This window comes from Nothobranchius furzeri, chromosome 1 (assembly GCF_043380555.1).
Source record: "Nothobranchius furzeri strain GRZ-AD chromosome 1, NfurGRZ-RIMD1, whole genome shotgun sequence".
NCBI lineage: Eukaryota > Metazoa > Chordata > Actinopteri > Cyprinodontiformes > Nothobranchiidae > Nothobranchius > Nothobranchius furzeri.
The window spans coordinates 57,690,066-57,714,036 of NC_091741.1; the positions used below are offsets into that span (position 1 = coordinate 57,690,066).

Genomic DNA, 23,971 nt, shown 5'->3' on the forward strand with positions numbered 1-23,971 from the left:
CAGACAGGTGTCTTCCTCAGTGTGTGACACGTGGATGGTTGGTGTCACCTTCTCTTCAGGGTTCTGCAGGATTCTGGTTTATTTAGCTCAATTCTCATTAATCTGTCTGAGGAAATAATTGTTTTGTGGATGAAGCCAAATTAGAAACTTCATCCACTCAGAAACTAACTGGAGGTGAACCTGCTCCAGCACCTCCTGCTGGTTTCACTACCTTTGTGCAGGTGGTCCGGACCATTGAGCGCCACCTGGATGGCGGTTTGGGCGTCTGTGTTCTGGGTTTTCAGCATCTCTATTGTTTCTCTCAACTCTGCCAACTCAGACTCCTGGAACGAGAGAAAAAAAAAAACAAAAGTGAGAGAACGGAAAGTGCAAATTAACAAGAGAACACACACAAAAAAAGCACTTTTAAAGAAATGCCGTTTTGTAGTCCAAATGAAACAAACGTACCAACACTAATAGCCAGACTGAATCAGCTACTTTAATGTGAACAAAATTCTAAATTTGGCATCGGAATGACTTTCAGAGGAAGGATATGAAATCTCATAAAAGGTGAGGAAGAGGAGTTTAATATGAGTTTCTGTTCAGGACCTGCTTGGAGTAAAAAAATAAATAAATAAAAAACAGCTTTATACCCTGACTTGATAAGAGAGAGGAAGTGTTCTCCAAACCCCACAGAGAGCTGCAGATAGTTTCAGCTCTAATTAAAAGTTAGAACGACCTCGTTTGACAAAGGCCTCCTACCAGTCTGCTATAACTTATAGAGGAACAAAAGGCTGCCAGGTCTGCTCGGCTGTCTGGTCTGTGCGTTATAGGAACAGAAGGGCACATTCATAATTTGTGATAAGGAAATATCTTTGAAGACGTTGTGATCAGTGTGACAACCCCAGTCGAGGTTTCCTGATCCCCTCCGGAGAGTAGGGGGAGTTTCATAAGAGAAAACGCTCCTTTTAAAAGTGTTTTAAAGCCTAACGCTGAAGAATATTCTGAAATCTCTACATGGGTTCTCTCGCTTGCCTGTGAGGCAAAAGATTTGTATTTTAAGCAACTCCTGCAATTCGGGGTTGTGTTAAAGCCGATGCATCACAGTTAAACTCCGGTACCTTCTGCTCGGCGGTCATGGTGAGGCTCTGCAGGCGACAGGTCATGTTGCTGAGGCTCTTCTCAAAGGCCGCCACCAGGTGAGCCTGCATACAAACACAGACACGAAAACAGTGAAACTGCTGTGGAAACATCTCACGAGAAAAATAAATGTCTATTTATTTATTTAGATGGCGGTTGTTTTGGTTTGACTGCTGGGTTTTCATCACATGTCTAGTTAGCAGAAGTGTAGTGTTGTGCACAATTCCATATTGAGTAAGCAGGGAAAACAAACAAAATGCAGCGTTTCTTTGCTTTTTTTTAGCACAGCTGACTTGCAGCATTGAGGATCCCTTTGGCTTTCCATACTCCAACCTCTTTCTATCACTGAATCACCAGACCACAGAACGTTTTCACACAGCTGATGTAAAAGCAACGAGTTAGGTGGTGTGTCATGTGAGCTAAACACTTTTGCTTTGATAGTTTTAGATAAAATATTTATTCATTCTGTCTGGGAAATTCTAGCTGCCTGTATCTGAATCATGATGGTTCGTATGGCAAACCCGTTGAAGGTCCTTCGGTGAAACGCTAAGATTTGAAAAGCCTGAAAGCGTGACCTCACACTGTCACTTCATGGACTCATCCATCCTGACTCGTGACGGGGATGGCTGTTATTGGTTTAGCATCCAGGAAACAGCAGAGAACATCTCGGCTAGTACAAGCTAACTGTTAGCATTAGCAACTCCATCACATGGCAAAACTCCTCCAGGCTTGTGTTATTTGTGGAGATCAAACATCCATGTTACAAAGTAAACAGTCAATGATGGAGTCACATTGATGTTAGCCAATCAGAGGTCCAAATATCAGGAAGCAAGACTCCAAATCCTGTTGTCTGAAGTTCTCCTCTGATCTGGCAATGTTCTAGAGGCTGAAACAGGTGCACCAGAGCTTTTTGTACCCAGAGTACAACTTACAAGGCATTCTTTCCTACTAGAGACCAATGCAAATTTATTGGTTTAGAGTGAACCACAACTTTAAGACTGGATGTTTCATACAGCCTCATGTAAATATGGATCATGTGTGCTGATCTATGCTTGTGTTTGTGTCTCATCCTGACTTCCTGAGCCAGAGACACCTGTCATGCCTGGTGTGTGACAGAGAGATGGGCAGCAGGTTCAGATCACAGCATCCATGCTCCACTCCATAACACACACATGTGTGTTAATGAATCATTAGTACAAATGAATATACCAACATTGTAAATGCCCTTCTGTAGGGATCTGCAAGTCCAGATATAAACACACACTGAGAAGCACTCTGAGCTGACCCTTGCACTCAGTGTCCCTGGTTGAATCAGGGAAGGTCTAGACCTTTAAAAATGCCAACTCTTCAAACATGTCCCGTGAACTCTGCATCTCCATCCAACACTGGCTGAGCTCTGACCCCTCACCCCTCAGCCCAGCTGACCACCCAGAAGAAGGTACCGGTCAGCATCTAAAGTTTTTATTTATTCTGATACTGTGCACAGAGTATGCTCACGCCCGCTCCTCTGACCCTAATGCAGATCTTGTGAGTAAAGGTTAATGGGGGTGGGTGGATGGGTGGGGGGTGTTGTCAAACCAAGGGACAATAAAGGAGATGTCCTTGTCAAACTGCCCAATGCCTCCAGTGAAAAGGGACACACACACACACACACACACACACACACACACACACACACACACACACACACACACACACACACACACACACACACACACACACACGATAAACAAACTCACAATCTTAGGATTAAAGATTTTGTGCACTTCAACATTTAGATGTACATTTTAAATTTATGGTAAATTAGCGGTAGTTGTGTAGCACATAGGGTTCTACAACCCCCCAAGGTCCTTCACAACACAATCATTCACACATTCACACACTGGTGGTGATGAGCTACAATGTAGCCACAGCTGCCTTAGGGCGCACTGACAGAGACGAGACTGCTGAACATTGGCGCCGCCGGGCCCTCTGATCACCACCAGCAGGTAAGCAGGGTGAAGTGTCTTGCTCAAGGACATAACGACTGTGACAGACTGAGCTGAACTCGATCCCACAACCCTTCGGTTATGAGCCACTTACCTCTTCATATTTAGATTTGATTATGACTTTTTTTTAAATTAAACTTTATATTTTTAGATTTGATTTTAATCATTCTAGAGTTGGATTTATGGATTTAAATTTTTACTGTTTGGATTCATGTTTAAACATGTAGACATAACCTTGTAGTTTAGATTAAAATGTAACAAAGTGATCCGAAAACTTCGGTGAGCTCAGTGCGGTTGTTCATATTTACAGTGTAAATATCAATTAGTGCTTTTAATAGTTGCTAACTAGCATTTATTGATTTATTCATACATTTTGAGGATATTTACACTGGAACTGTTGAAAAAGTTGAGACTTTTTTCCAAATTCAATTCAGTTAAAGTTTATTTACATAGCGCCAAATCACGACAAGAGTCGTCTCAAGGCACTTCACACAGCAAATATTCTAATACAGGTCAGTTCATTTAGCCAATCAGTAAATAGTTTCCTATATGAGGAACCCAGCAGGTTGCATCGAGTCACTGACTGGTGTCAGTTGAATAAGAATTCAACTTTAGGTAAACCATCAAAAGTTGTGTCAGTGTTTGAGTTTCACATCTTTCCACATGTTTGAGTGAAGCCAACAACAGAGCGTGCTGTCCCCGTAGGGACTGTAGGTGGACAGCAGGTTTACACTCTGCACTGGGAGGGTAAGCCTAGCTTACAGCAGCAGCAGCTGCAGCCCACCATGCTGTCATGTAGATACGACATGAAACAATGCCAAGTAGGCTTTCCTTTCAAATCCCCCTGGATTCACGGCTGGTTAGCACAAACAGGGTTTTGCGTGTGTTTGCACATGTTTTAGCGAGAAAAGATAATTTTTTGTTAAACTTTAATTGCTATTCTTTAAATTATGCAGCTTGAGTCAATTTTTGCAACATTTTACTTCACAGTAGAATTTATATGCTTCCACTTTCTTACTTAACCATACTTTTTTCCAGAGTTAACAGTGCAGATTCTGTTAGAAATTCTAATAAATGTAATAATCTAAACTGAGCCTTTGTCTAGATGTGTGTAAACTTCCTTAGGAAGTGTAAAAGAAACTGGCGTATGGGAAAAAAAAGCTCTGGTGCGCCTGTTTGAGGACAGGTAAGTCAGCTGGAGGAGAAAGTGGCTGGACATGGCAGGATTTGGATGATTATTTGCTGATATTACACATTCATGTTCAACTTTATTTATATAGAGTCTTCACATGACCCAAGGGTCACAAAGTGCTGTTACACCATCATACACAATCGTAGATGCAACAATTTACACATAAAAATATTTAAAAAAATATACATGGACTAAAACAAACAGCTATGAAACCCAATTAAAAATGGTTAAAAATCCAGCCCAGCTCCCACAGTTGGGATTGAAAACATGCAACACCCACCCATCAGCATAGATCAATGTGTGTCAATGCCATTGAGCCACGGAGATATTTGGACATCTTACCTCTGATTGGCTAACAGCAACACGACTCTACCACTGACTCTGTTTGCTTTGCAACGTGGATGTTTTATCGCAAACAATAACACAAGTCTGAAGGAGTTCTGCTGTGTGGTGGAGTTGCTAATGCTAACATTTAGCTGCTACTAGTTGAGAAGTTCTCAGCTGTTTCCTGGACGCTTAAACCAACAACCTTCCCCGTCTTGAGTCAAGATGGGTGAGTCCATGAAAGTTAAATGACAATGTGACATACATCTTTTCAAATCCTAGAGTTTCACACTCTATTTCCTATCAGAAGCTAATGCACATAGATGTAGGAGACTATTTTCATGTTCAGCCTGCATGAAAAAATCTGAGTGACCAATTATAATCAGAAATAATAATTCAAAAAACAGTTTTTCAGTGATGTTGACCATTAAGTGTGTGTCTGGTGTATCTCTGGTTGAAACACGCTAATGAAAAAGCTAATAATTACTGAAGTAGTGTAGCACTATTACATACCGATATTCATCAAATGAAAGTCAAAAGTACAATGCAGTAAAACTACTCCTGGATGTAGGATTTATTTTTAGGTTACTCTCTATGTGAGTAAATGTAACTACCCACGTCTGATAATAAAACTTCCCAGCTGAAGAACTTTAGACTAATTCCATGGATCATTCCACACAGATTTGTTGCTGCCCGACTATTGCATGACGTTGTGTCTCCTGGTTTATTGACTTTATCGCTCCATTCTGTCTTCAGTTACAGCTCTGCACAACTTTCTGATGAAAAGTTTTCTTAAGCGGAGACCTTGTCTGCTCCCACACGTTATCAGGTGTTTGGCTCTGAAGGTGGAGGCCACGCTCAGATGCTAGAGTCTGCTGATCTAAATGTATCTCAGCAGAAAGTCTTTGTTGATGGATTTTAGGTCTCTGGGTGTCACAGTTTCACCCACACAGTGGAGTCTACATTCACTTATCAGCTCCCCGTTCCCTTTTCCTTTTTATTTCTATTTCAGTCTATTTGCCTAGAAGGACTTAAGAGAGACTTTTGTTGCTTAAACCAACAAAGAGACAACCCAGGGATAAGAACACACACCCACAAAATCAAACTTGCAAAATCATAAATGCACATGTGGTGGCTTCAAGCGCAGGGAAAAGGCGCGTGAGGCTGTTGCAGAGTTTTTTATTCCATCCAGAGCTGATTCAGGTTGTGCTCTCTGACTGCAGGTTCTCATGCAAATGAGCCGGCTGTTTAGCTGCGACTTTTGAAGAAAACAAACTCACATTGGCAGCCAGCTGAGACGTGAGGGTCGCCACCTTCTCCTGAGAGGCATCCAGCTCCCGTCGCAGTTTTCTGATTTGCTGGTGGCGGAGGGGAGAGCAGGAGTAAATTATCATAGAAAGTGAAGCTAACATGTAACTCTAATGCTGATAACTTTACTGGGGGAAAATGAACTGTGCAGCTAAAATGGTGAAGACATTGGTGTGAGGTGTAAAAACAAAACGTGGGGGATTACCGTGGAATTTTGGACTGTTTGGCCCTTGATTGAAAAGAAAAGAGTCATAATTAACACTATGTTGCACGCTTCCATCAAAAAACACGAAGTGACAGCATCAGATACAGAACAGCAAAGCAGAGAGGAGAGGATTTCAGTCCGGGCTCAATAGTATTAGCAATTTCCTGAGATTATTTCATATCTAAGGTGAAAGAGCAGAGGCTGTGGTTTGAAACAGGTGCTAGATTTAATATTTGGACACATAATTCATATTTAGGTTCACTAAAGAGTCAAACTAGAGACATTTTCCTTTGGGTTTCAGTATTTTTACTGATTTAAGAATAGATAGTTGGCTATATTTAGCAATTCTTTTGTTTCATTTTAACTCAGGTTAAAAGCCATTTCAGACACTATTAACATCTATTAATGTCAGAAAAAATACAACCAATTTATTTAATTACATTGGAGCTTGACTTGTTCAAAGCTTCACTAATATGTCAGGTTATTTGCTGTTACTGTTTGACCCAATCCTGACTTAGACAGGGAAAAACAACAAACAAACAATTACAATATAAAATAAATGTAGAAAGTCAAAGATCATAAAGAAAATGGAACAAAGTTACTAAACAAGACCAGAAAAGAGCCAAACGTCTGGATGCGTTTTAAGTTAGTTATGAAAACCACTGTATAAAAAAAGCAATGCAACATAGAGTTAAACAGTTTCTTGCTAAATTAAACAATTTAATCAATAATCTTTGTGCATTTTTCTCAGACTCAGTTTGATGTGTGTGATGCAATCCACATAAGATGGAGGCTACAGATGCTGTGCAGCAGAAAAGCATGCAAACAAAGACATTCAGACACAAAACATTACTAGTAGACTTTAAAAGACAAGTGCCTTTGACATATTTGCATTAATATTTTATGAAGAAAATATCAGTTACAACAAGTCAAAAGCTAAGTTAGGTTAGCCTAGGAGGCACTCTCCCCTTGTTCTGATGAGCCATTTATGAAAGGGCAGTAGAAAAGTGCTAAGAGGGAGTGTTTAGACACAGAAATGCATGCGGTATTAGGCATCCTTACCTCTGAGTGAGCTTTTTCCTCCGTCTGTAAAATAAATACAAAAATAGAAGAAAAATACTTCAAAAATAAAAAGAAAAGTTTTACGAGCTTTTACAAAATGCCTCTGTCAGTGTGGCTACAATGTGGCCCACTGTCATCCGTGTGTGAATGCATGAACGAGTCACTGTAGTGTAAAGCACTTTGGAGTCCTTTGACTCAGAAAGGGGTGATACAAGTGCAGGTTTATGTCATTTAAAATGATACTGTGGTGGAGACGAGGGTCAGAGACCATGCGCCTTACAGCCTCAGGATGAGTCAGCTTAGTTGTCTGGACTCTGTTCATCCTTTTGCCTGAAGGAAGAAGGATGAATAGGCTGGATAGGCGAAACTGATCCATATGTTCTGTTCACTGGTTCTGTTGCCTAACCATCCAGATGTGGAAGGCTGCTATTGGTCACTGTTTAAGCTCATTTAATTCCCAGACAAATTAAAGAATATAACAGCAGCAGCCGCCACACACACACACACACACACACACACACACACACACACACACACACACACACACACACACACACACACACACACACACACACACACACACACACACACACACACACACACACACACAGGAGGCTCCTTTGTTCAGTCTCCAGGAAAACTATAGTAAGATGATTATCTGACATCAGTTTTCATATTCCATTGCTTCCCCCTGCTCCCACCCTACCCCTGGCTGGGTGACTTACCGCTGAGTACAGTGATGATGTGCTGGAGACCAGAGACAAGGAAGAACCATGAACTGTGAGGCAAAAACAAAGATTCATTTGTTGAAATACCTGAATGTGAAACAGGTAAAAAAAATAAAAAATAAAAATAAACGAAATCATTTTGGCCAATTTTACATTTGCTTAAAGGTGCATTAGTTATTCAGTCATTTGATGTGAACTAGTCCCAGGGATGATGTAATCTTACCTTCATCGGTGCTGTCTCTGAAGGAACCCGAGCGGCTAATGGCCCGAGGTCGTTCCTCCAGGGAGGTGGCGCTGCCCCCCAGTGGGTGACCCTCGCCGTACAGGTCAAAGGAGTCCTGGGCAGGGATGCTGTTGGAGCGACTCATGCTGCTGCTGTTCGGAGGCAGGTTATACTGGCTGATGTTGGTTGGGCTCACTGTGCAGAGCGAGATAAACAATGCCATCAAGAAAAATACAAAATATAATCGACTTGGTTTGATGCAAACACAGCTTTGTTACATTTATGTTTCTACAAAAATGTCCTGATTAAAAAGTTCAGTCTTGCAGACTAACATAGGTTGGAGTAGTGGTATTTTCCTGTAGTGGTAGAAGAAGCTCCTGGGGGGGACAGTGGAGACTGGCTGCCGGTGTCCTGAAGGCCTCCTGTGGAGTGGGATCTCAACCACTCCTTCCCTTCCTCGTGGGATGTTTGCCTAGAGGATGGTGGGTACCTAGAAACAAGGGAGACGTTCAAAGGCTTTAATAGTGAAGCTGTGTGGTGATGTTAGGCTCGGTGGCAGAAAAACATGCAGTTACATCACCCAGATGTGCTCATGCATTCATCTACATAGAATCAAGAATTTACAAGAACATGCTCAACAAGTTTTGCACAGCAAATGTGTTTGGTTCTCGGAATCCTTTTGATCAGTAGTACAAAACAGGAAGTTGATTAAAAGTGGCCAAACTCTTTCAAACTAATAACTAATCCAAACACACACTCTACCATTCAGCTGTCTCTCCCAAGCTCTACAGAAGCTCAGCAGAAAGCCTCCTTATCACAAACGCGACAATCGGCCATATTTAATCCTCTGAGGATGATAATTGAGTTTGCACTCGTCCCTTTTCAGCAGCAGCCCACTGCCAACACCCCAATTACAACGCTTGTCACATCCGACCCTACTCTCATCATCTGCCTGAGCTTCCAACTCTATTCGACCGGCAAATGGGTGTCAGGGAACGCACCGCTTGGTGTGACACTGCAGCATTCGTCCCTCGCTAAAGCAGAAATATAACAGACTAAAACATCCAGGACGTCTGACTCGGTGCAAAAAAACAAAGCAAACATCTTATTTAGTGTACAGAACTAAAGAGAGAGGTTACTAAAGAAATCCTGTTTGGCACGTTTGACAAGTGATCAGATGACCATCAGCTGTCTCGGCTGAACGACACATCCAACAGGAAGAGTGCACAGAGGTTTAAAAACAACATGCACCAAAGGCGTTCCCTGCAGAAGTGTTTGGAACCAGCAGGTCCCATTAAACTCAACAGCAGCATTATTATAGAACTGAGGAGCAGCTCCTTCCAAAGGCTTCGCCTCTGTAAACAATGTGTTCTTCTTTTCTGCAGGTTGAGTTTAAAAGCATTCACTTTCGTCATTCGTCTTTCGGTCAAGATGCGGTTGAGAGGTTTAGATCATTCGTTGGCAAAGCTATTGCATGTTATTATCTGATGGCTTTTGACTTTAAAGGTGTAAGATGTGAAAATGAAGTAACAATGACATCTTGTGGTCCAATTTGGGCACTGCAGTCAACTTTATAGGAGTGATTCTCACCCCTTCCGTTCTGTGAGTTTCATGGCTGTTGCCAGTTATGGATCGGTGCCAGAAGATTCTAGATGACGAGTGGAGGCGAGTCTTACACAGTTAGGTGATAAGCAGATAAATACAAGCTGCTGGTAAATGGAAAAGATAGCTTGATATATTTCTACAGCTGACTGTTTCTAACTCACTGTTAGCATTGTTAGCTCAATGTTAGCCTCCAGCCTGGTTCACTTGATATGAGAGTAAAACAGATACCATGGCTTCTTAGGGGGTACAAGAACTAACTTCTGGTTTGCTCTTGTTTACTGGCTTTGGTTCTTTCACTCTGGAGCTTTTTACCTGCTGGTGTTGAATTACAGATTCCAGTGCTGTAGTGTTAGCACAGTGCAGACTTTGTGGGCTCAGAGTGTGAAACAAGCTAAAAGAAGATGATCTGACAACCCCCCAGCCAACGGAGAAGGAAATCTGTTTCAGTGCAACCTCCTTTTACTTATTGTACCTTTAAACAGCGTGTACCCATAACCAATAAAATCTATCACAACAAATAATTTAAACTCTAGAACTTTCATCCTATTTAGCTAATCTCTCTCACTGCCTTCTTGCTCATAATGATTCTAGTTTAGCAAGAACAAATACGTATTTGGTGCACATTTCTTGTTTCCTGCAGCTCTGGGGATGTCTGGTTAGGAATAACCTTTAAGGATTGTTTCGTGTGCAGTATGGCCAGAGTGCTAGACATGCGTGTGCTCATGATCTATACGAGCGGACACAGAGGAGTAACTGGGATCTATTTATAAATGTTCTGTACCTCAGTCCCTTTTTGGGGAGCGTGTTTCTGTCGAGGGGCATGCTGTTAAAAACAAAGGATGAGGCGATTAGATGAACACAAAAAACACCTGCTTTGTGTGGCACGCACACACGCACGCACGCACGCACACACACACACGCACGCACGCACGCACGCACGCACGCACACACACACAAAGTTGACTTTTCACACAAAGACAACACAATGAAGAGAACATTACTTTTCAGAACAGCTAACTAAACAAAAACACAAGCATTTATTTAATGATATTGTTTCATTTTTGAGACATAAGAGGAACATAACTGTGTGTGTGTGTACGGTGTGGTGATATAGTACATGCACAGTGTGTGAACGAAACAATGAACACACTTTTACAGACTTCTCATGGGAATGTGTGTTTGCTTTTGCATCAATTTGTTGCTTTTTGTGGAAAAACCAAAGTTAGAAAGAAAGATTGTGTTTGATGGAGAATGACTTTAATCACGACTTTTATTAAAGCTTCTTTTGCTTTGGCTGCAAATTAAAGCAGGAAGGCTAAATCTTTTGTCTCAGTTGTCAAATGAAACAATGAATACGATTCTTCTTAATCGTATTCCAGCGTACTCACCCCTCAGACAGGGTGGACTTGACGCTGCCGGTTCGCGTGACCTTAGGCCCATGGTGGCCCAGTGGCATATCAATGGACTCAGAGCTGGTGTGCAGACTGGTCATGCTTTGGCAGCTCAGTGTGTCCTTGCTGCCGGCTGATGAGCTACAGGCAGGCCAGGGGCGAGCGTTGGAGGGCAGGGAGAGGCCAGAGGCCGGGCTGGAAGCCAGGGAGTCAGTGCACAGGTCTGGGGTTTTACCGTACAACGGGCTGCTGCCTCCACTCAGGCCGCCAGCGCTGCCCAGGCTCCCTGTGCCAGAGGAGGGGGAGTCCAGGCTGGCCTGCCTCGCCAGTGTGCCGTGGGGGCTGCCCAGTAATGATGGGCACTTGCCAGAGTCGGGCGTGCCCGGAGAGCTGGCCTTGCTGCTAGCTTTGGTGCCAAACAATCTGGGGGGATTAGAGAGGTGGGTGCAGTCATTTAGAAACGCTCAAAGTATGATGAGCATCAGCAAGCTCCATGCTGTAGTACCTTGTTATATACTGAGAAAGATGATTACATAAACATCATTCCACTGGTCTAGTTTGTTAACACGTGACAATGAGCAGCTTTTATTACTGTCTGAGCAGTGTTAACCCTGCGCTTCAGCTAACGTAAGAGACTAGTTTGACAGGAGACTACACAGCATTTTAAACTGGAACTGGACTGAAATCATATAAATATACATTTATTTGTGTTACTTGTCATTTAAATATGTGGAATTGATTTTAGGAAGATGTAAATGGGATCCCACAACTTGGCACAACTGCCACCTGTTGACATGAAGTGGTACCTGCGTGTTTGCTTTAGTATGAGCTGTTTCATACGCAGTAAAACTTGTTTGCATCCATTCTGATGTCTTCTGCTTTGTTATTTAAATATTTCAGATCAAACCAATGTCAACATCAGACCAGATTAACAAAGTCATTCAAAAGCATTTTTTAGATTATTTTTTCTTTTAAAATGTCTCCTGGTCCATGTGAAAATGTAATCTTCCTTCGTGAATTAATTCTGATGAACGATTTTAAAAGCTGCGTTTGTGGGCCATTCCCATCTGTACCGGGTCGGGTAGCGTAGGTTGTTTACATATCTGGGTGGTCTGGTATTTTTCCGGGCCAACCAAGGCTCATTCTCAGCCCTCTTCTCGAGGGGGTCTGCTTCAGGCCGACCAGGGCCAACACACCCACTGCTGACAGCAAATTCACACCTTCCATTAGAGCAAGCCTCTGATTGGTGGGTAGAATCAGCCCACATGGGCTTAAGGCAAGGATGTGTGGAATCAACCGGGCCAGGCTGGGGCCGACTGGGGCTACCCGGCCCGGGCCGACCCTGTACAGATGGTTCCCTAGCTGCACCCAAGCCTGATTACTGCCACACCTGTGGCATAAAGCCTTGAAAAAGCACATGAACAATCTAAGCCAAAAACATCTGGACAATCTCGGAGACTTGAGGGAAAATGATCTGTGGACAAAGCAGGTTGGACTTTCTGGAAGGCGTGTGTCGCCTTCTGCTTTAAAACTATCACTAACCATACCAACACAATATAATTAAAGCTGTGCTGCTGTAACCGATGCAACCAAGAGTTCTGTTCTCTAGCAGATAATCCTGAAAGAGAATGTGTGACCTTTGACCTTAAACAGGCCGTTCATGCTGAAAAACCCTCCACTGTAACTAAAGTCAAACTATTCTGCAAAGATGAGAGGTACATAACTCCTCCACAGGGATGCTTGACTATCAGTACATCAAGACATCTGACCTTGTTGGTTTTGTATGCCTGGACAGCCTGCCGCTCTGTTCATGTCTGTCATTTCACGATGTTTAGAAAATATAAAGATGAGCTGTTCAAGAAGGAGATGCTTAAAGTCATGCACGAAACTAGCAGGCTGACATGGCTGTTTGGACTCGCCTGACTGGCAGAAACCAGCTTTAATCAGGTGGCCATTCTTCTCATTGTGCACCCAAATAAAATAAAGGAAAAGGATAATGCTTAAATTACTTATTTTCTTCCGCCTACACAAGCCTGGGAAGAGCCTACATGAGGGAAACCGCTTCCTGAAGAAGTGAAACTAGACATAAATGCTAAAAGGCATGTCTTGCAGCCATCTTGAGAAGACGGGAGTTAGTTCCTGCAGGCTAACAGTGCTGTAAGAGCCAATCATTAGTGAAAAAAATAAAACATGATAAAATTATTGATTCTCATAAAAACACATGTGGAGGGGGACAAAGACACGCGGTGGGCAGTAGGTGTGACTTGCTACTGACCTGCGAAAGGTGGGAGAAGCAATGTCGGGGTATTTGGAGCCTGGCTGTCGGAGACCCGACTGGCCTGCTGAACTGGAGGTGGGGCTGGATTTTGGAGAGGTGGACAGTCCAGCTGCTGGGTCTTGATCTGACCCCCCTACTTTCTCTTTGTCTGTCTGGTTGATGGTGATGGGGCTGGGGCTGGTGCTGGAGCATTCGGAGCCCACCCTCCCGTCCCTCCGTTTGGCACCTGTCTGCGTTGCTGCCACAGCCGTCGACTTCCCGCTGACATTTGAGTCGATGCTGCTAGAGCTGGAGCGATGCCCGCTACGCCCTGATGCCGCCCCGCTGGAGGATTTGGCCGGTCTGGGAAGGGAGCGGTACTGCAGAGTCACTTTGGAGTTGCTGCAGCTGAGCAGAATCCCATCGTCCTGAGGCTGAGAGCCGTCCAGGCTGGTCTTCCGCACACCGCTGATGCATGTGCCTTTGCTGAGTGCAGCTGAGGACTTTGGTGCCTTGCCCAGGGTGGCAGAGCCACCAGTGAGTGTTGCACCACTGGACGTAATCAGGGTTCCAGTGGTACCAGGGATCTTCTTGTATCCAAACGAGCCAGTGGTGGGTGGGCGAACGATGCCCGTGGGAGGTTTCTTGCCTTCATCCCCGCTACTTCTCCCAGCATCCGATGGCGAGCGCTGGATGCCAGCTGAACTCTTGGATGGTATTTTGACTTTTTCTGAGGCTTTAGCATCATCAGTTTTGCCTGCATACAAATACAAAAAGAAGGCTTTATCCTCAGCAGGCTCATGAAACAGGAGTTTTATTTTCTAAACAGCAGTTTAGGAAACACTAGAATACCTCAAAACTCCTTTTTAGTGTGAGAATTTAGTTTTACTATCCGTAGATACCAAAAAACTATGTATTTTTTCTAATTACGGGCAATTTTCTTGAGAACATCTCTAGATCAGCGTGTTTCATGTCCCACCAGGTGTTTTGAGAGCCGCAGTGGTCCCTTTGGTCCTGGGTGGTGTAATCCCCACCTGGGCCGTCATGCCCCTTCTCCATGAGCCTGTCTGAGACATCTGAGCCAGTGCAGCTGCTTTCTGACCAGTATCCTCATACTGGCTCTGATTTTGGGAGGAAGCTGAAGATGAAGGTTTCCAACGGGACGAGCCGCTGCCAGGATCCATGCTTGCTTCCAGCTCCTCCTCCACTTTCTTCAGGTCTTCTGCTCCGACCCAGCTGCTGCTCACCTCTGGTTCAGCATGCTTAGAACGGCTTCCTTTCTGGGACTGAGGAACAAAGTTCATGTGCACTGATTAGTCTACCGCTGCAGGCTCAGGCTTTTAAAAGCCTGTTTGTCTTATGAGCAGAAAACCTTTCTAAAGGTTCAAACGCAGATTTAAAGCTGCCTGCTGATAACTTTTAACTCATTCACTGCCAGACGTTCCTGGGTAGTAAATCCCTTTGCTGCCAGCAATGTTCAAAATTTGGATTTAAAATGACGACTTTTGTCGTCAATGGCAGTGAATGAGTTAATAGTTTTTTAAGCATGTTCATTGCGCCTTTGTTCAGTGTTTATGGCGCATGTGTTCATTACATTCGTGTTTATTAACTCATTCACTTCCAGACATTTCCTGATCAGTAAAGCCCTTTGCTGCCAGCAATGTTCAAAATTTGGATTTAAAATGACGACTTTTGTCGTCAATGGCAGTGAATGAGTTAAAGAACAGTTATTCATTAGTTATGGGACACAGAATGCAAAGATAGATTTTTAAAAATAACATCAAAACTAGGACCAAAGAAGTTCAGTGACATTCTTTCAGACCTATAAGGATTACCATGACCTAGATGACTGAGAAACATCACCAGCAGCAACAAAATTAGTTTTAAAAGTAGTTAATTAGATTAAAATAAATTAACTAGAAGGACAAAAACTGTGTGGCATACAGTATTTTTGTATAAATCAGCTAAATGAGTGAGAATCCACGAGGAAGGTGTCAAAAAGAGACATTGATTTGTGACCACACAGAGTTTATTTAATGGAAAAGAAAGATATTTTTTCCCCATTTCCTGAAAAGTTAATAATATGAGATACAAGGTGTCTGCTGGTGGTGATGAAGCTGTAGCTATCTTTGGCTATCTATGTGCAGATCTTCATTTTGGGCTGCATACAAACAAGCCCACACAAATACACAGAACAATGATAATCGGCCCACCTTAACAGATGGCCAGTCTCCCTAGCAACACTGGAGACTCTTAAGAGCCCAGTCTGTTGAGTGTTTCATGAGGAGCCAAAGACACTTGGCAGAAAAAAAGCAAAGGACCCCAGACGAGATCTGAGTATTGTTCCTGCAGTTAAAATTGGTTTGAAACTAAACCAACAGTCGTGCCACTGTCAGTGTTTTGTGTCCTCACCTGCGCTCCCTTAGCTTTGCGTGACGAGCTTGCGGCGGAATAAGCGGGTGTGTTCAGATCATCGGTGCTGATGTTGTCCAACGTGTCGCTGAGGCCGCTGCTCACTGAGCTGCTGTCATCCCAACTGCAGGCGGAAACAAGTAAACATAGAAGGATTTTAGTAAAACCAGAGCTCACTGGATTAAAGGTGATCATTAAGTCTGATGCATTATTTTCCTGAGCAGTAGAAATCATCAGCTACACAAATCAATGCTTTATGATAGTGATGCACTGATATGAAATTTCTGGACCGATACCGATGTTCGATATTAAGATCACTGTTATGGCCGACAACCGATATTTGCCGATACCGATATACTGACATTAATGCTTCTAAAATCAGCAGGTTTTGTATAGATTGAAAGAAATGTATTGACTTATTTAATTTATATTGCACACAGTGAGTGTTCAGTTGTCATTCACAATCAATGTGCTGCTAAAATGTAAATATCAGCCTTAATGATCGGCTTTAGATATCGGCCATCGGCAACAAAATTCTTTAAAATTCGGTATTAGCATCGGCCCTAAAATAACCCATATCAGTCGACCTCTAGAGGTGATCATCATCAGATCAGAGTTAACCCTTTATAGGGCCAATGTCCACTCACATCATGAATGATGCAGAACCAGAAAACTGCTCAGTCTCCAAACATTTTTACCGACATTTTTAGAAATAATCTTAATATTCATGGTAACAGTAATAATAACAATTATTGTATTGAACATATTTTGTAGTTTTAAGCTAAGCTTTCTCTGGTAAATGGAGGAAGACAGTTCATGTGCCAACCAATCTCGCCATCAGTGATGATGATGAACAGGAGGAAGATGACAATGAGGCAGATTCTCAAATATAAAATGTTCTAAAATATTCTAATAACAAATAGTATCTATTGTTCGATAACTCTTCAAAAATATTCCAGAATAATCTGTTTTATAAAAACACCCCATGGTGTTTAATAATTGTGATATATTCTGTACTTTGGGGACTTCAGGAGGACTTCATGGTTGGTAGCTAGGACGCCTTGCAGGAAGAAGGTTGCGGGTTTTAATCTCAGCTGTGCCGTTCTATTGATTTGTGAGCTGATTTGATTTCCATGGCAACATTTCAAGTTTGTTTTCCTTTTGGACAAGGCTGTGATAGAAACCCACCTTTAGCATGCCTAATAAACCGGACTACTTCGAGCTTGATTTATAAATAAAGGAAACAGAAGCTTCTTAGTAAATAATGAAAAATATTGAAATCATTCCAGAAACTGCATTTCAAAACGTGAGGTCGACCCCTTTAACGCCCAGGAACCCGTGGCGACACCGGTGTCACAGCCCAGTTCAAGTATTCGCAAAATTGCTTCTTGAGTCATAAATTCAAGTTTGACAACCCCAAGTGACATCCTATCACTAAAAAAATTACTTTACTTATTGATTTGATTAGATATTTTTTCTAAGTTGTGATGAATTCAGTCCAATCCATTTTCTATTTTTAAAGGGTTTGGGTTCTTAAGGGTTCTGTCACTCTTGAGGGCTGGCGGAAAATGTATAAACAGAATGAAGAAAAACATTCTCAGACATGTTTTAAAAAGAGGAGAAGCTACAATAAAAACCCACAAATGATCAGCGGTTATCTCCACCTGACAGCCGTAATGGATGTGAGGAGACGGAGCAACCCAGATACCCAGTGGTGGAGAGCAACGCTGATTTCATTCCTGATCGATGTTAAATAAGCATCATTCATCTTCACCAGCTAAACCTCATCAGCTCTGAACAACGGTTAGAAGAAACATACTAAAAAAAAAGAAAATCACACCCAGAACAACCTACAAGATGGAAACAAATCCATCATCCAACTTATTGGAGCTTATTTCTCTTTTTGTGACAGAAAACAAACGATTCATGGCACAAGTGCTTAAACTAGAAGACACTGAACAAAGAAATGTACCGTTCTTATGTGCTGCTCTTTCATCCCAATTTAGTTTTCCATCAGCTCAAAGCTTTTACCAGAAAAGCATCTCAGAGATGAAGCAGAAGGTTGTCACACAAAAATAAATAAATAAATAACACCCCGGCTGTCGGTGGGAACTTCGCCAGAGCAAATCTGCAGCGTTTAAACAGTTATTCATCAGGATAGAAGCAGGCAAGTGCTGAGCGTTATGAGAGGAGTTGCAGCACATTGCTGAGTGTTTATGAACAAAGGAGACTGACTGGCAGGGAAACATGCGTCACTAGCTTCATTTTAAGCATTTCCTTTTATCAGCATGAGATGACAACAGAGGACTGCTGTGATTTTTCTGATGGTGTTCAGGTTAAGTGTGAGCGTTCCTGTTCAGGCAGAGGTGGGAGGTTCGACAGGTCGCCATTACAATCTGAGTTAAAGAGACTCCTCTGCTTTGAGCAGCTGGTGTCAAAAGCCTCAGAAGACGACGGGGGAGCAGCGGTTCACTCTGCTGTGTCCTCTGAGACGCGCCCTCGAATACATGACAGACAACAGGAGCAGGCTCCAACGCTCCCAACCATACAAAAAGTGACACGGCTGCCCTATGAAAGACAAGTGCACGGAAAGCACTACATCCCAGGAAGCATCGGCTCAGAAGGCACACGGAGAAACCTTTTCAGAAAGAACTCTGCTTAGATCAGAGGCAGATGGCTTTTTGTAAACAACACAGGAAGTATAAGCTAGGCTTCTTCATACAGAGAAAACCATTAAATGGCACTTCCAATCGTCTCCAATTGGACACAAACTGCACTCGAACAGTTTAAGTGTTGCTAATTAATTTTGGTGACACAAAAGGTACAATTAGTGACACAGGACTGAGTGCACACCTACTGCTGAGATTAGATTTAGTGAAGCAAAGGAAGATGACTGAGGAGACTCACGGTCTTTTAGTTCTCATCAGAACAGAATCGTGTCGCATCCAGTCCTGTGGCGACGGCAGCTTGATCTTTTATCATCTGCTCTCCTCTTTAATATGATGCATGAATCCAGTAAAATAAGACAGTTTAACTTCTACACCTGCTTATTCAAAAGTAGCTCTCTAATTGAAAAATCATCAAACTGATCAGATGCTGAGATTTGATCAAATGAGTATGGCATTCAAACCTGTCATGACTTCTTTTTTTAATTATTATCACATTAACAAATATTAACACACCGGCTGCTCCTGTCATCGAAGGATCGTCGGCTAGCAGTGCCTACACCACGCTCAGGACCATCCAGACTCTTCTCATGCATCGTTCCACAGATGTGGAATGACCTACCAAGCACTACCAGAACAGGGGCGTGCGTCCTTGTCGATTTTCAAGAAACTCCTGAAGACCCAGCTCTTCAGAGAGCATCTTCTAAACCAGCACCCGTCCCCCTCTCTACGGTCCACTCCATGTTCGCTTCCCTCTAGGATTCATTATGCTGCCTCACTGCCACCTAGGATTGACTGAATAGTGTTTGTTGTTAGCCTCAAGGGCAACCTGCTGGCTTCATTATCACCTGTAAGTCGCCTTGTACAAAAGTGTCTGCTAAAAACATAAACAAACACAGATGTGTCCACTACAGATACAGCGGCTGAGATATTAACTCTTCGTTACGTTTCCAACAAATTCCACCTTCAAAGATCTCAACTATCTCTATAAAGTCGTACACACGCGTGTCCAGAAACAGAGTTGGTGCTGGTTCGAACACAGTTTGCATGGTTCGACTCTCGCTGTGGTCATTAAAACGGACTTTTCTGCTGCTGTGATGCATTTTTTAATGACCCCTACTGCTGTACATTCTCTTTGGGTATTTATTTGTTAAACTGCTTGTTTGTATGAAAGAGCTGCAAATTATTGTTTACACCAGACAGTTTGTTGGGTAGCTAAGGGGTCCTTAACAATATATACTGAGCCACTGCAGTAGTTATTGCTCTCATAGCAAAGTAGCAGAAGGAAGTGTATTTTACTCCACCAGTGCACATAGCATGATGAAAGAAACCTCAGTCTGCCAATATGTTGCTACTTTTATTACCATGACAATCAGTGCTCGGATCAGTGTCCATGTGACACTTCACCGTGAGAAGATGGACACTGGAACCCCAGAGATCTCCAGTGAGCAGAAAACAAGCAGAACCACAGCTTACTTTACTCGGGAGGACTTGTCATGCTCCTGCTGCCACTTGTGTGTGTGTGCTACAAATAGACTGTCGCTGTCTCCTGCACAAGCCTGAGCAGAGGAACATGGTGGCAAAGCAGGTTGATTCTCTAACATTATAGTACAGTTATAAAAGCTTTTATGATGGCCAAAATAATAATAATAAAAAACGTTCCTTTGCATCTTTATTCTAAAATCAAAAGGTTAAATTCTATTAGAAACCACAAAAAGTCTTAATAACATGAACCATTAAAATAAAATGAAGTAAAAACTTTCTAGGTGGATGGAGATTCTTTTAAACAAACGGACTGCGTTGATAAATTACTGATATTGTTTGGTTTCCTTACAGATACACTGGATCCGGTGGATCACCGGCCTAGAAGTCTAGGCAGATAGTCGCCAAAGCAACATTTATTTGCTCTGCATGTCGTTCTAGCTACGCTTCATTGGAGCCTCAGCAGGCCTGCCATTGGCCTGGGAAGTATTGTGTTACACCAATCACAGAGCTCGATTAGTTTGGGGGCGGGACGATGCGACGGAGCAAAACAGGACGATGACGGCTCGTTTTAAACGGCTTTGCCATCAACTTTGGAATATTTAGACGCGGTCTTTTCTTTGTGTCAAGAGCAGATAAAGGTACTAAAGTCTTTCACTTAGAAAAAAGATGTATTTGCGTCTTCTTTGACAGTTTATGGCCGACTGCCTCATTGACTGACATCTGTAGCGGTGAGTATGTCACATTGTTTGTTGTCCAATAGTATGTGGAAACAGTTTGAAAGAAACTGTAGATTTCGCTCCATGGCTGAGCTCTCTGTATGGGTGGTGGCCAGACTATGTACAGGATGGCTTGCCAAGCTGGTGGATCACTGAACGGCCTCTGTGGAGTTTTCTGGGATTAAGTGTTGACAAAACAAACAGAAAAACCCCTTAGTCCTACTAAGAGACTTTCCTGAGGATAACGGCGTGAATATTTCATCAGGCTGACTCTCAGGATCAGCAACAACAGGACTGATCAACCAAACTCCTCCTCTCAGACCTGCACACTTTCACAAGCACGTCACCACATCTCTCACAGGAGGAGGAGGGATGCTCAAACACGGCACAGGCAAACTCAATAACCCTACAGCAGGAGCAGGCTGGTTGGACTTCGTGTCAGAACTTCTTAAATGAACTATGAGCAGAATCCTGAGAAAGAGGTCACCATGGGTGACATGGCTTCTTCCTTATTCATGATAAACTAAAGGAAATGTGCAAAGCAAGCCACATCAAAGATCAATACTTTATTTGAAATAACAGTTTTCTAAATCCATTAAAACTTTTGAAACAAATAGAAGCTTTAAGCTTCTGCCTCTGTAGTCTGGTTTTTCTCCAGCTGTGTTTCTGCTGCCAACGGGTCACTGTGGTTCTGATTCACCCATGCAGAATAATCTCTTTCAATATTTAACACACAGCCAGTTTCTGTTCGCTCAACAGCTCTGAAAATAAAACACCAGCAGCAGCAGGAACGTCCGTGATGACATCACAGCACCAAGACAAAGGAGACTTTAATGACAAGATCAATACATGTTTGAGGAAATGGTGGAGCAAGGGATGATGGGAGAAAGCAGGACTTCCTTATTACATGTGAACTAGTAGCATCTACAAAAGAGTTGTTTTTATCCCACCCATCCTACATCTTTAATCTTCTAGACTTCAAATAAACAGAAGATATTTCTGTTTGAACACATAAAAAAGGCCCTATAATTTAAGCAGACAGGTTTACATATCCTGTTTAGAAGTTGGTGTAAATCACAATTAATAAAAACAACAGTAGTCATTCTAATCACATTTTCCTGCCTTAACAATCAGCCTTCTTCCATAATAAATACAGAGCAAAACTACAGTTTGAGATTAAAAGCAGTAACCTGTTGGCTAAAAAACCCAAACAGGAAATATTTTCTAGTTTTGCTGTGAACTCACCTCTCAGAGGATGGTTCCTACCACTGGAGCGCTTTACTTTGATCAGACCCTTTGCTTCCTGCACCTGAGCTAAAAGAAGCAAAGCCCCACCTGGCAGACACCGGGAGCTGCTGTGGCTCGACCGGGTGTCGAAGGAGGAAATGAAAACGAGAAAGAAAAGGAAGAAAGGACTGTTCCACTTGTACCTACTGCCAGCTCCCCCCTCCCTTCTGCTCATCTCCCCTCCCTTTCTGACCAGGACGGGCCCGAGAGTCCTCAGAGAGGCGGTGCTGTCAGCAGCGGGTTGCACACGGGTTAATTAACGGAGGATGACAACGCAGAGGGACGCCAAATCAAAAAAGGATGAGAGATGGATGTGGTGTGTCTTTAGTGAAGTGGTCTCATGTGTAAAATGTGAGAGAAGTCAGGTCGCACGGCCTTTTTTATTACTCATTCTCACATTTGTTACTCAAACCTCCAGATTTTAGAGCTGAATCCAAAGCTAACACTTCTGATTCGTTAAAACTCTGATACGTCGACTCATTTCAAGGTCAGGGATTTGTGCTGAAAGCAGTGGGAACATTTTTCATTACAAAGATTCATGTGAAACAGAGATTTCTTTACTGGAAAAGGAAGAACAACAGGAGGGAAATGGTATGTGGAGCTAGCAGGAGGAGCTTATTTAACATCAGGTAATATATATTAGATGATCATGATTAAGGGGGAACTGGGTGGTTTTGATTTGCTTTCAGCACTCCTAGTGTCTGTAGAGCTGAGAGCAAAACCTCCTCATGTGCGTTCGTCTCTTTAACACCTTAATCTAACAGCTGAAAAGTCACCCCAGCCTTCATTAGTGTCTACAGGAGTGACTCATCAATAAATGACACAAATCCGCCATGATCATATCTAAAACATGCAGGAGACGTGCTGGAAGTGGACTGCAGCGCCAGGTATGTCAGCTCAACATTTTCAAAGTCCCAACAGAGTGGCCCGCCACAATCCAGGGAATATTCTGGGGGCTAGGTGACCTTTCATTAACCCTGTAAAGGGCCATCTTAGCACATACTGGAGAGGAAAAGGATTTAAAAATCTGAAAAAGTTTTAAAGTACAAAGTATCCCTTTAACAGAGCATTGGTTCAACAGCTGTTTAGCATACTACGACAAATCAGATCATTTCAAAAAAGTTATTCCTTGTCCCTTAATGCATATCAAGTGTCTAAAAAAAGAAGAAAACAAAAAATAGCATTAGCTTTGAACAAAACAATAAAAAAATAAATAATCTAATCCAGCCAATTCTAAGTTCAAAACGATATTTTTCTCAAAAAATTCTTTGGGTTCTTATTGATGTAAAAGTAGAGGAATGTTGCTAAGAGAAAAAACACACAAAATGATCAGAGGGGAGAGGAACACAACTCCATTAATTTCAACACAACTCAATAAAAGAAAGGAACAAGGAGACCTTGAAGAAAAGAGCTGGAAATGTGCCTGTTGCCAAGCAGTGACAGAGAGGGCGACATCAGTGCCGCCTGACTGGGCTGGCCAACACGTCCATGCTTCACACTGCAATGCAGTCGAATATGACGACAAAATCTTTAGCCGCTCAGCAGTGTGGGGTTTACAGCAGGCCTGATGTGTCTCAGGAGGGTCTCTTCAACTCTACGGTAAGCTGCTGGCAAATGTGCAGGAAAGCAGCTCACATCAGAGCCGGTGCGTCACAGCGGACCGAACCACACCGGCGAGGGTTAGTCAGCAGTTCTGTTACTGGAGGGAAGCCTTGTCATGATGAAGTCGCCAACAAATATAGGAAAACAAAACTACCGGTAATCATGAAATTTGTACTTTTTTTTTCTCATGTTGGCAACAGTGCAGTTTTAGGACAGCAGGACCCAGATGGTCACCAACCCTGGCACGTAAGTGTGATCACAGTCGGAGGGTGGGGTAAAGGGCATCAGAGGGTCACTGAGCCACCTGCCTGCTGCCTCTGACTGATGCCTTGGTAAACCAAACCTCTACAGCTGTGGAGCAGGCTACTGATTTCTTTTTTCAGTCTTGGGTTGCAGGTTTT

The 23,971-nt window shown here is 42.8% G+C and overlaps 1 protein-coding gene across 19 annotated transcripts in view; it reads right to left on the reverse strand.

Moving 5' to 3' along the window:
• The window catches only part of nav3 (neuron navigator 3), a 529,271-nt gene that overhangs the window by 25,961 nt on the left and 479,339 nt on the right, over window positions 1-23,971 (reverse strand). For 15 of the 19 annotated variants that reach the window (XM_070549274.1, XM_070549267.1, XM_070549264.1 and 12 more), the window contains 13 exons: window positions 15,815-15,938; window positions 14,382-14,688; window positions 13,421-14,159; window positions 11,143-11,568; window positions 10,536-10,577; window positions 8,482-8,639; window positions 8,150-8,344; window positions 7,924-7,976; window positions 7,199-7,222; window positions 6,137-6,160; window positions 5,904-5,981; window positions 1,101-1,184; window positions 212-323 (listed from right to left, as the gene is read on the reverse strand). In XM_070549274.1, the coding sequence (XP_070405375.1) occupies window positions 212-323; window positions 1,101-1,184; window positions 5,904-5,981; window positions 6,137-6,160; window positions 7,199-7,222; window positions 7,924-7,976; window positions 8,150-8,344; window positions 8,482-8,639; window positions 10,536-10,577; window positions 11,143-11,568; window positions 13,421-14,159; window positions 14,382-14,688; window positions 15,815-15,938 (2,366 nt within the window). The remainder of the gene's footprint in view (window positions 1-211; window positions 324-1,100; window positions 1,185-5,903; window positions 5,982-6,136; window positions 6,161-7,198; window positions 7,223-7,923; window positions 7,977-8,149; window positions 8,345-8,481; window positions 8,640-10,535; window positions 10,578-11,142; window positions 11,569-13,420; window positions 14,160-14,381; window positions 14,689-15,814; window positions 15,939-23,971) is intronic. The other 4 variants (XM_070549261.1, XM_070549255.1, XM_070549258.1 and 1 more) reach the window with 3 other exon arrangements.